General features: G+C 36.0%; 1 protein-coding gene across 5 annotated transcripts in view; it reads right to left on the bottom strand.

The window, feature by feature from the left end:
- Positions 1 to 12,212, bottom strand: part of FTO (FTO alpha-ketoglutarate dependent dioxygenase) — a 251,599-nt gene that overhangs the window by 176,705 nt on the left and 62,682 nt on the right. For all 5 annotated transcript variants that reach the window (XM_074583153.1, XM_074583150.1, XM_074583149.1 and 2 more), the window contains 2 exons: positions 3,480 to 3,559; positions 1,504 to 1,647 (listed from right to left, as the gene is read on the bottom strand). In XM_074583153.1, coding sequence (XP_074439254.1) covers positions 1,504 to 1,647; positions 3,480 to 3,559 — 224 coding nt within the window. The remainder of the gene's footprint in view (positions 1 to 1,503; positions 1,648 to 3,479; positions 3,560 to 12,212) is intronic.

Below are 12,212 nucleotides of genomic sequence, written 5' to 3'. Positions count from 1 at the left end.
GTCTCTCACCTGATGTAACCAGCACATGCCTTTGATGTGAAAGGACCCGTGCAAATTTACACCAGCTGTGCATGTGGCCCTAGCTGTGCAAACCACATATGCGTATAGTTTTATGGACTGAGCCTGATTAATGTTTTGTAAAACCCTGCATGCATCAGACTTCTTTAAATTGCTCTAGGAGCTGTTTTGCTAAAAGCCAAGGCTGGAAATCTTTTGCCATCACTATATTCAATTTTACCATCTGTAAACACACAATACAGATAAAGTGTTCTACCAAGTTTTAGTAACAATACGCAATATTACACTCCTCAGCAGATAGCAATTTAAACATTTTACACAAACTCTAATTCAAGTGAAAATTACCTGTGTACTCTATTGCTCCTAATAGTGATCATACTTATCTCAGCAGAAATACAGAACAGCTCTTTCAAAACGTCTGAATATAGGAGTGCTGTAAGAAAACCTGATATTTATGCAAAAAGTGGTTAAGAAGTTTGTATTAACTGGTTGCTATAGCCATTTTTAAAGAGAGATGCTCTTTTAAAGAGATCAGTGCTTTATAGTTAGGAACAGCAAAAGATTTGTTTCAGGTAAAAGGACGGCTTTTCCACAGCAGCTAAACAATCCGACATTTTAATCACCCAATACATAGCTTTGACTAGATTATTTTAAAAAAAAAAAAGAAAAAAAGAAGTCTTAAATCTACCGTATTCAGAAACAAGACCCTTGTAAGAAGACCCAGTCCATTGTGTCACATTAACTCTATTCACTAACAGAGAATAAGAAAAATTACATGTTTTGTGATACTGCCTACCTTTTATACCACAGGAAAACCTGTTTCTGCAGTTTCCCAAAATACTGTCTGATATTTTCAATTCATTTGTCAAATTAATGTATTTCTTAAGACTGCAGGTCTGTACTTCAAACAAGAAGGCACTGCCAGATTCAGTGGAATCCTGTGAAAGTGCACTGTTACACTTGCATATTTTGTAGCACAAAATGACCTATTTAAACATATTCCTCAGAACTACTTCCATGGTATTTTCTTCAGAATATACTTTAAAGCACATACCCACAACTGTGTCACACATGGCATTCTATAAAAACCTGGTTAAACACCTGACAAACAACTGAAAAATTTTACCTGCTCTTTCCCTGCAATTTTTTTTCTCCCTTTTTGTTAGAGAGTACTAGTTTGGTTTGTCCACCGCACTATCAGATTTGGCATGATCTTACTGATCTTTTACTACTGATCTACTACTTTTTTACTCTACCAGCAGAGGGATTCAAAAAGGAAAAATGAAAACTTCCTGGGAATGAAAGTATCAATCCAAGCTAATCCCAATTACTGCACCCAAGGAAAAAAGTCATAAAAAACAAATTTCAAACTTATACAGGGCAATGCTTTGTGAGCAGCCAAACACTCTTAGTTGCCATTAATTCCATGAGCAGACTGCACCTCTCAGAATCTGACTGAAGTATTTTCAGTGTAGACTATCTCACCTCATTATGTATTTCTTCTACTTGCTTTACAACTGCAGTTTCCAGTGATTTCAAAGATAAAGCCTTTGAATCAGAATCAGTCTGTAAATTCTGGAGTGCCAGTTCACATTGTCCAAATATGTATTCCAATGTTCCTCTCGAACACTATAAAGATACAGTAAAAAAAAAAATCATATACAGCCACTTCATAACATATGTATTTCTCAAATATACTGAATTATTTGCTTCTGAAATAATAAAAGTGAAGGAGCAGAAGGAATGTATTTCTGTAACTTTACTTCATGATTTTTTTTTTTAAACAAAAGTGTAATGCATCCTGGACTGTCTGTATAGTTATTGATATAAATTATGCAAAAGTCTAAACCATCAAACATCTAAGGCAACCAGTACAGTATAGATTGAAAGGAGAAAAAAAGGAATTCCTTTTAAACTTACTTTAAAAATATGGCATACAAAAACATGTCCATACTTTCTATTGCTTCCTGGCCAGGTTTTTTTGGTTTGTTTTTTTTTTTTTTTTTTTTTTTAACAGTATTTCAGAATCAGCTGTATTTGCCCAGTTGTACGGGCTCCCAGTGACACTAAAATGGAGTTCCATATGCAGTCCGAGCGAGCTGTTTGCTTGCAGAGTGTAGAGAATATGAAGAAAACAAATTTGTGCTTCTGCTCCTTTTATTTATTTTCATTAAGTTTCCTTCAAAATGAGAAGGAAGCCTGTAAAAATCCTCTTGGAACAAAAGAAAGACCTACACCTTTTAATTATTTTTCAATTAAATACCTGTATCTTCAGTTAAATTTCCAGGAATAATCTTGAATAAGGACCCCATGGTCTCATATTCTTTGCAAAAAAAAAAAATAATTCCATACTATACAACTTGAAGTCACAACAGTTTACATAAACAAAGCATAATCACTTAATAGGGGAACATTTCATACTATGAAAATACGTATGCATTTTCCTGCAAAAGTAACACAGAGACAGAAGCAGTAGGTCAGAGCATTCTTAAAATGAGAGATGAAAAATACAGAATTATTTGTTTTAAAAGGTACGGTGTACTTTTACTGTATGTCAAATCCCGGTTCAAGGAAGCAGAGTTTATACTGGTTTGGGAAATAAAGGCACTGTTTTCACATTACAAACTATATATATGTATACGCCCATGTTTGGCGCTATTGCTTCATTTCCATTCCTGCACAAATTAGGGAGAGTAATGGGAAAAAAAGAGCATATGGATACATGTATCTCTCTTGCTTCAATAGTGGTATATTTTGTCTTGCTGAAAGAAGAAAGTGGTAACTGTATTTTTTTTAAATATCTTTGTACAATACAGACTATTTTTATTTTTCTGTATGCTTTCCCATTAGAATGCTACATAAACAAAACTAGTGATAACACCATGGAAAGCGATAGGGATGAAAGATCTAGTAAAAAAAAGTTAGAAAACGTATCTTAGCACTTGAGAATACGAGGCTGAAGGCTTGTTATCTCAGAATTACTCTGAGACAAGGGACTCTGTATCACTTTTCTGCTTCTTCAATCCTCAGATGCATGGAAGGATCCAATTTAATCCATACTCCTGACTCCTCTTAGCTGTTCTCACCTCCTAAAGGCCATTTTTTGTCAGTGGACACTGCTGACATACACGTTTTGAGTTTTTCCTATCTCATGATGAATACTGCCTTTCAACTAGGACCAGGATATGAGCACAGCAAAAAGGTTTTAAAACATTTCAAGTAAAAATACAGTTGTTTCTACATTTCATCAGTAAGCCCATTCTTAATTCATATCTACCAATGCAGAAACAAGCGTACCTCAATCCAAAAATAGACAAATAGCACTTGTTCAAGAGAACAGTCTGAGTCATAAGTGTAACTGTGAACCACAGATCTGGATAAGGCAACATGATGCTACAATATAGGGTACCGGAATATTAGTTTTATGAACGACCAAACAGTAAACTATTTTTGATACTTACATCTGCCACTCTGTGAGTTGAGCTGAATCGAGGAGAAAAACCAGCCAGAACACAGTGCTGATGTGTCATATTGAGATCATCTAGGGACAGATTAGAAAACCTTAAGTACAGGGGAAAAAAATTATACTTAAAAAAAAAATTATTCTGGCTGGATATGAATTAAAGACACTACATTGAACATTTAAAGAAAAAAAAACAGAATTCAGTCACATATTACTATCTTCATTGTGCTCTAATGTTTAGCAGAGCGTAACTATTCACTGTTGTAGCGTTAAAGATCTTTATTCATCTTAGTTTCTTCCCAGTTTACACAGTTTGGAAATGGCATTTTTCCCACCTCTAATGGGAAAAGCTCAACTAAACAAATTAATTATTTCAAAGTTGAGGATCACTACAAACAACAAACTACTCAAACTACCACCTCTTTTCTCAAAAATCACTAAACAGTACTGACATTTCCTGAAAAAATAAACAAAGAAAGAGAAAGAAACAAGTCAAAGGCATATTATTTCATCTTTTTATCTGAAACTTCTCTGAAGTTCTCCCTTCAGCTCAGAGCCAAGAAAATGGGAACCCAGAAAGCAGAAACAATCTGCTCAAAGACCTGTCTTCAGAGGGCTGTCATGGATTTGAGTTCACAAATTGGCAAACAATTCCAAAAACCTTTGTAGATGGAACCACTTGGTGGCCATCAGAGTTTTGTCAAAATTATCATAACTGAAGAACGCCTGAATTTTGACAAATTAGCACTTTTTAGAGGAAACTTATTTCTCTGGAAAAGTTCTGACTAAATTTAGTAGCATCACTCACTGTTATGTTGAAAACCATTCATCAAGTGCTTTCAATTCAAACAGTTTTGGTGTTAAAGTTATGCTGCCCTCTCAACCTTCATTCAGGTTGAGAACACTCAGGAAAATCTATTAAAAAATCCTGTAAAATCACTCCTGGGTTATAGTCTTGTAAGTTAGTAGAAAGACAAAACTAGGTGACCTGAAGCATCACCAAATAAAAACCTGTCACAAACAAAATTAGAAGAGAACAGGAATAGACACCTAACAAGATGCGAGTTAACTTGGAGTCTGTGTTTTCAACAATATCTGTTCTTTCAGGGAATTTAAATTCTGTCATCTTCATACAGCATGATGAGAAATTATCAAGCTTCATCCTTCCATCACATAAATATAACTTCTTTAGGAGATCAGTATTTGAACACCTGAAACCCCAAATTCCCTACTAATTTTTGAAAATGCTCTTTTGATCATAATGACAGACTAGCAGACTGAAGAGTGTGAGGTTTAGCGGTATTCTCTTTATTACTGAAAAAAAGAGATGCTCTACAACTTTTACTTTGCCCTGCAACAAGTCTGACACTTTAAAGTCTAATGCGAAAAGTCTAATGAATAAGAATTCAGAAAAATGACTGAATTTATCCTAACCGTAAGAGCAGTGTCTTCTTTTTATGGATTTTATGAGCAACTATTAACAAAATCATACACAAGAAAGCAGATAGCATCACAAACTTGAAAAAAATAACAATAAAAATCCCAATTTATATGAGGAATAGGCAGACAAGTGTTATGAAACACAACTGAATTCCCACTGAGAAGTTTTGATGGGAGGCTTATTTTCTATTTGCATAAGGTTTGCAGATAGGTGAAGTTGAAAAGTTTGAAAGAACACTCCAAAACAAACAAAAAGAACAAGCGAAAAAGCAATTTCCTACATTAAGATATGAGTGTTAATGTCCTGGTTTGAGGTAAAACAAAACGAAATTTATTTTCAGTCATTTTACTTTTCGGTTAAGCCTCTTCTAACTAGCTAACTTTCTGAAAAGTAAAATTATTGAAAATAAAATACTATCTGTTTCACCTTGCATAGAGCCAAGCCTTGCAAGGGCCACGGAACAATATTACCTCTGGACATTGCAACATTTTAATATCATAATCACTTTTGAGAAGAACTGCAACAGAAAACAAACCTAAACACTTCCACGACCCCATTCAGTGCCCATTCATTGTGGTGTGCTTTATGTAGCAAACATAGCATTAAAAGTATTACATTTTGATTTGCACCTTTATTCAAACCCTTGTCAAATCTTTCATTGTAGAGCTCCCCCTTGAAATTGCTGCCAACTGTCTCTAATCCTTTACGACTCTTAGAAAAAAGCCTGTAATTTTAATTTAAGAGTTTATAATTCATCTAAAACTGTAATTGTACAAAAATAGTTGAAGCTTCATGGATTGCATGTCTCAAAGGATATTTAAAAAATACATTTTAGGTCTTAAAAGATTACAGTAAAGATCTGCTTTTCTTTTTCTTCTAAAAATATATTAATTGAAAAGAAAAAGCACTCTTAAATTGGCCATTGTCCATTTGGCAGCAAAAGCTTTTATTCACATACAGAATACTACATCCAGATTACTATTTTGGTTTTAGAGTGAAACCAAAACTGTTACCTTCCTTAGGCACCCATGTCAAAACTACCATAGCACTCTGGTGGGTTTAGGTAAAATACAATACATACAGAGCTAACATCAGTTTCATGTGATACAACACTGATCAATAAGGCTTGGAAAACCAAAACACAGCCTCTCCAGTATTATGCATCACATAAAACGCATGGACATATGTTATGGTTTCAGCTAGGATAAAGTTATCTTTCTTGCTAGCAGCTGGTACAGTGCTATGATTGGGGATGAGAATGGTGTTGATAGCGCACCAGTGGTTTTGGTTGGTGCTAAGCTCTCAAGGCCTTTTCTGCTCCTCGCACTGTCCCACCAGTGAGTAGGCTGGCGGGCACGAGATCTTGGAGGAGACACAGCCAGGAAAGCTGACCCCAGCTGACCAAAGGGCTCTTCCATGCCTTGTGCTATCATGCTCAGGACATGAAGCTGGGGAAGAAGGAGGAAAGGGGGAAAGTTCGGAGTTAATGTGTTTGTCTTCCCAAGTAACTGTTACACATGATGGAGCCTGGCTTTCCTGAAGGTGGCTGAACACCTGCCTGCCAATGGGAAGTAGTGAATGAATTCCTTGTTTTGCTTTGCTTGCATTTGCAGCTTTCAGTCTACCTATTAAATTGTCTTTATCTCAACCCACGAGTTTTTCCTCACTTTTACTCTTCTGATTCTCTCCCACATCCCAACCAGGGGCAGTGAGCAAGCGGCTGCATGGTTCTAGCTGCCAGCTGGAGTTGAACCATGACAACATAAAAGCAGGAATATACCTATCAGTCCTGCTTTGGCAAACCGCATGCAGGCAGGTTATTTGTCAGACAGTTCTGAATTTGTAGTGAGGTAAGTAAGAGCCAACATCGTGCCTCTTCTGCATGAAACAGTTGGGCCTTATCTTGCCATAAATTCAGGACAGCCGTGGCAGGGACATCTCATTTCAGTATCTATTACAAAACCAAAACCCCGCAAAACTTATGTGAACTGTACAATGCATATGAGAAGTCACTTTTTATTTTAAATCACTATCAACACCAACTTAGTCATGTATTTAGTACAGTTTGAAGAACTGTCACACAATCCCTTCCTCCTTCTTCAAACAGTCTTGCCTTCCATATGGATGCTTACAAGATGCATATGCCAATTAACTAACTGCTAGTTAAGAAAGAAGCTTTGAGAATTGGACTACAATTTTCTGCTTACATGACTGTTCTTCTCCCAAAGCTTTCCCACGTCTATGAAAAATGCTGTCAGTTGCACAGACTATTTTTCTGAAGTCTGGTCAGGCTTTTTGCTTGTTTGTAAATTTTAAACCACTACCAGTAACGCAAATTTAAAACAGTAATTGTAGAAAACAATCAAGAAAAACAACTGAAATGCAATACATGCCAGAGGGTTGTCCTGACCAAAGAGAATCTTCTCAACCAAAGCCTAATCACACATATTAAAGCTGTATTTACCTGTATTAACACGATACCATGGTGCCACCAGACACTGCACAAATGTGGATGATGACCTGCACTTCAGGCAGCATAATGCCTAAATCAGTTCCCCCAAACTACCGAATATTGTAAAGGGCTTGTTTGCATTCAAAGGAACACAACTTGGTTGGTAACGGACACTTGGTGTTTGAAAAAATAACTCGAAAAAATAACTTCATTTTTCTGCATGAGGTGGAGCACCTAAGAAACAATAAGACTACTTCCTGCATACGCGTATATGGCAAAACCTGTATTTCTTTTAAATGGATTGTTTTATTCTTGTATTCCTACTACTTTGTGCCTGCCACTTCTCAATGAATCGTCTGCCACCTTACGGACAGATCCTATTATAGGGCTACTATAGCTGAGGCAAGATTTATTAAAAGAAATTAATCACATGTATGATTGTGTACAGGTGGCCAAAGCACCTTTGAAAACAAAGGTATCAATGTGAAGTCTGTTTGAACAATTTGGAGGTCAAATTTTGACTTTACAGATGAAGTACTAAGAAGTCGTAAGAATGTTTAGCAGATGATCTGATTAGTTGCAAATGCACACAACTATTTGACACAGAATCTCCAGCTACAGAAACTTCAGATAACACACCTTGTGTAAAACACAGTTACAAAATGGAGTTTTTATTTAATACAAATCCCTATTCCTCACACCTGCAGGAAAAAGAAAATTAAAAAAACTACAAAACCTAAACAATACAAAACCGTCTAAGGTACTTGGTGCTTTAATACATTTATCCATGCAAGGCCTCTGTAAAGTTGCTAACTGACAGAGAAAAACCTAAGGGTAAGGAAAGGTCAAGGGACTTGCCAAAGTTTGAGTGGAAATTCTGTGAGAGAAGCAGGCTTAACAGCTCCTAAAACCAATGCTATTGTTTTAACTCCTGAGCACCCTTCTATTATCAGATGCAGAGTATTATTCACTATGTGGATCCCCTTATCAGACAAGCTTCTCGGTGATTTTCCTGCTATTTAAAGACAGCAGATACATTTTGGAATTCATATGCTGCATATCCTATTTTAAATTGTGGGAGCAAGTTCATGTCATAGATCTCTCTGTCCCTCCCCTGACCAAGACTTCTGCCACCCCGTTCTTTTCTCAGATACAACCCTCTCAGCACAGAATCTCAGCACGGTCCTCTCCGCTGCTTGAAACTACTGCCAGTTCCTCTGTCTTCTCTCTGATGCTGTTCTTCTCAGTCCCTGTTCCTGCTCTGTCCCTGCCTCACTGCATGCTTTCTTCTAGACAGCTGAATTACCTGGGCACCAACAGGAGAAACACTGAAAGCCCCGTGCTTGTATATATAGCCTTTGTCAAAAGAAGAGTCTAAAGGATATGTATATTATACACACTTAACTGACGGATGTATACATAAGTAATTCCACTACTTACCTAATTATCAGAGCACCAGTGAGGTGAGGAGCAGAAGCACCCAGAGAGAAACAATGACTGTACAGCCATGTCACTATAGACTATTAAGACATAACAAATGCAAGGTAGAAAGGAAGGAAATTAACTAGCCAGTCCTCACTGAAAGGAATAGGGACTAAAGGCCCCAAATTTATTACTTCTAGGTAAAGTACTTCCCAGGAAAACACAAACCACAATGGAAAATGCTCTTGGAATTAGCAACAGGGTTTTATATCACATTTTCTATCTTCCTGAACTTTTTAGAGAGTTGTCTTTTTGTCATCTATTTCGTCAAGCAAATAGAAGGTACAGTGGGGTTTAAAGCACTGGCAAAAAGCTTTGATATTCTAAACACCACAAGTGTCTACAAACAAAAGTGAAACGGACATGGGCCATTAGTTTTCCTAACTACCATAAACAAATAAAGAATTTTCTTTTTAACCATATTACAGTGCAATTTTCAAAAGCACTAAAATGCTTTTCCACCATTTACAATTCTACTTGTATCCAACTGCACACAATGCTTCAACAGGAGAAAACCTAACCAAACTAATCTTACTGGAGGTATGTCAACAAAATGCACCAGGAAGATATGCCTCCTTCCCCAAGAAATTATGGGTCAACGGAAAATTACCTTCATAACAGAAAGCTAGAGGGATGATCTGTCCCTAATTGAGAAATACTTTTAGTTTTTAAACAAGAAAAGTGTGCACAAACAAAACACAGAATAAATTAAAAGACCAAACTAAAAAAAAAAAAAAAAAAGATGTCTGGGATTTGCCAGACTTCATGATCAAAGTATCAAAGTTTGGTAACAACAAACACGTTTCTGGGGTTTGAAGTCTTGATAATCAAGGAATATAGCATTTAGATTAAATGTGGACTCAAGAAAAAACAAAAGGGTTAAAAAGCTCCAACACATTCAAGATGCTAGAGAGCAAAGAGGGTTCAAGTTAGTTTGTGGAAATAGAAGCAGATTAAATATCTAGAAATAGTTTAATGAGCCACTATATACATGTGGAAGTGTTTCTATTAAATAGTTATCTTTAACCACAAGCCAACCTCTGCAATGTGTGCACCCTACTTCTGGTTGGTTAGGAAAATAATTTTTTGATGCTTCTTGAACTATAATTTGCTGGGGGTGGGGAGGGGTATAAGATTCCAAGTTCATCTTCATGCTGTTTTAAAACCCTAACCTTCAAGCAAGAGCTTGATCTATGGGAAACAGCTGCAGAAAAGTAAATCTCCCTTTGAAAAAGTCCAGAATGTATTTTTGTTAAGTATGTTTTGAAGTCATGGTAGGAAAATTAGAGAAAATTGTAAATCTGCTTGCAAATCTGGTCGTGTCTAACTCAAAGATTAGGGGAAAGATTCCAATTTAATAGTAAGACCATGACAAGCCTAGTTAAGCATGCTCTAGGACAGAGCAGATGGGGCCCTTTGCTCACCTCCACGCGTTTTGGATTTATTGCACGCACCCAACACGTTTCATATTAGACACTCCTTGACTGTGTACTTGAGACAGCAGGGTTCAGTATGCACTTCCTCTGCAGACCAATATATTATTCTAAATTGAGCTAAAGTGTTTCCGTTTCATGAGTGATATAAAGTTCAAATTTGAGTTTTTAGGCAGCAGATTTGCAGTCATTCACCAGATCTTTTTTCCTTCATAGTAGGAAAAGTAAGCCTTAAGAAAAAAAAATAAAAATCTGTCTTTCTGAAAGTAATTTTGGATTTTGTTGGGTTTTCTTTAAACAAAATACATTTATATTATTGTAATAGCTTACTTGAAGGATGGATTTGATCACTGCATTTTTAGTACTAACATACATTTAAATTATGGCTTATGATTTCATCTGAAGAGGACTGCTGAGAATGCAGGAGTACATTTATATTTTAAGACTGCATTTTAACAAAGTTCTACCAGAATAACAAAACCATTTTGTAGAGCTGATGAAGGGAGGAATATAAACATTACTAAATGTCTACTACAAACGCTAAAAAACACCCCCAATCTTTTTGTTACTTTGATATATCCATTGGTCAGGATTTACAAGTTACTATAATTGCACATTACTATTAGAAATATCAAATCACCACAATTTCTTGTCTAAAATTTGTGTGGATAATACTAGGAAATAGTTGGGGTGTTACATGTAAAGGAACTGATAGAACCGGACTTTTTAATTGTAAGCAACATCCTGAATTTGACATTTCAGTATTTCACAACGTTCATATAAAGCAGTAAGCACTACTCCATTTCCACAACTGGAAGAACAGACTTGCAGAGTTGTTCAGTTTTTTGCTAGAGCTCGACAAGTCAATGGTAGTCAGAAAGAGTACAAAGTCCTACCAATAGGTCCCTGTACATCAATAGCTCCTACTAGCTGCAGTACTCTAATGCCTTTTTTTTTTTCCTAGATGCCTTGCATACTGCTGCCACTGCTTTTAAAATGATGCCAGGAAGAAGATTCTGCTTACTGACATGAAGCTCTGGAACGTACGATGCATAAAGACACAAGATAAATGAATGTAAAATTGGCCTCTTTATTACCAAGTTACTTTTTATACAACATTTTCATATTTTATCTTCTAGATGGCATCCTCAAGATGCCTCCTCTTAAAATTCAGTTTCAAAAATCTGAACAGTAAAAAAAAAAATACAGGAAACTGCACACATCCACTTAATTGACTTTTACTTCAAGTGAAAGTGATAAAGGCAGCTCTGCTGTACATAAAAACCCAATAAAAGGGCCAGTTTGAAAATACTCTCTCACGCTGTATAACATTATAAATTTTTTTTTAAGTAATTGAGAAAAAATATAAAGGCTATGGAAATGCAGAAAAGATTATCAAACACCTGGCCTACAGAGCTCAAATCTGTTGCTCTTCACAAAGTATTAATAAGAAAGTGATTTACACATTGTCTTCAAAAGAATGTTTAATATATCCTTTGTTTCCATCTAAACATGATCATGATGTTATGTGTTAAATAAACTAACTTTCTGACCCACCCTTCATATAGCATCCCTGATAATATTTTAGTTACTGTTTATAAATTCCATTGGGGAATAAAAATTGTCCTTCTGATTTTGTAACTCAGTCAACTACACTCTACAGTATTTTACAATAAGAATACTGAAGTTAGACCCCTTCTTTTATTACTTCCCTTCTGAATCTGTTGCCCAGCAAAGCTGTGTATGCACAAACTTTCCAGTCAGGAAGGATTAGATAAGAAGCTTACTTCATACACAAGCTGCTATTGCACAAAAATGGATTAGTAATTCCCTTTCTAGGAATGTTTAGCTGCCACTTAAACTTCCTTTTCATATAAAAAAAAAAAGTCTCAGGTTCCCTCCAGGCTGCTACTCTATATCTTC

Source organism: Larus michahellis, chromosome 4 (assembly GCF_964199755.1).
Source record: "Larus michahellis chromosome 4, bLarMic1.1, whole genome shotgun sequence".
Classification (NCBI taxonomy): Eukaryota; Metazoa; Chordata; class Aves; order Charadriiformes; family Laridae; genus Larus; species Larus michahellis.
The sequence above is the reverse complement of the archived record's forward strand: the minus strand, read 5'-3'. Positions and strand labels throughout refer to the sequence as shown.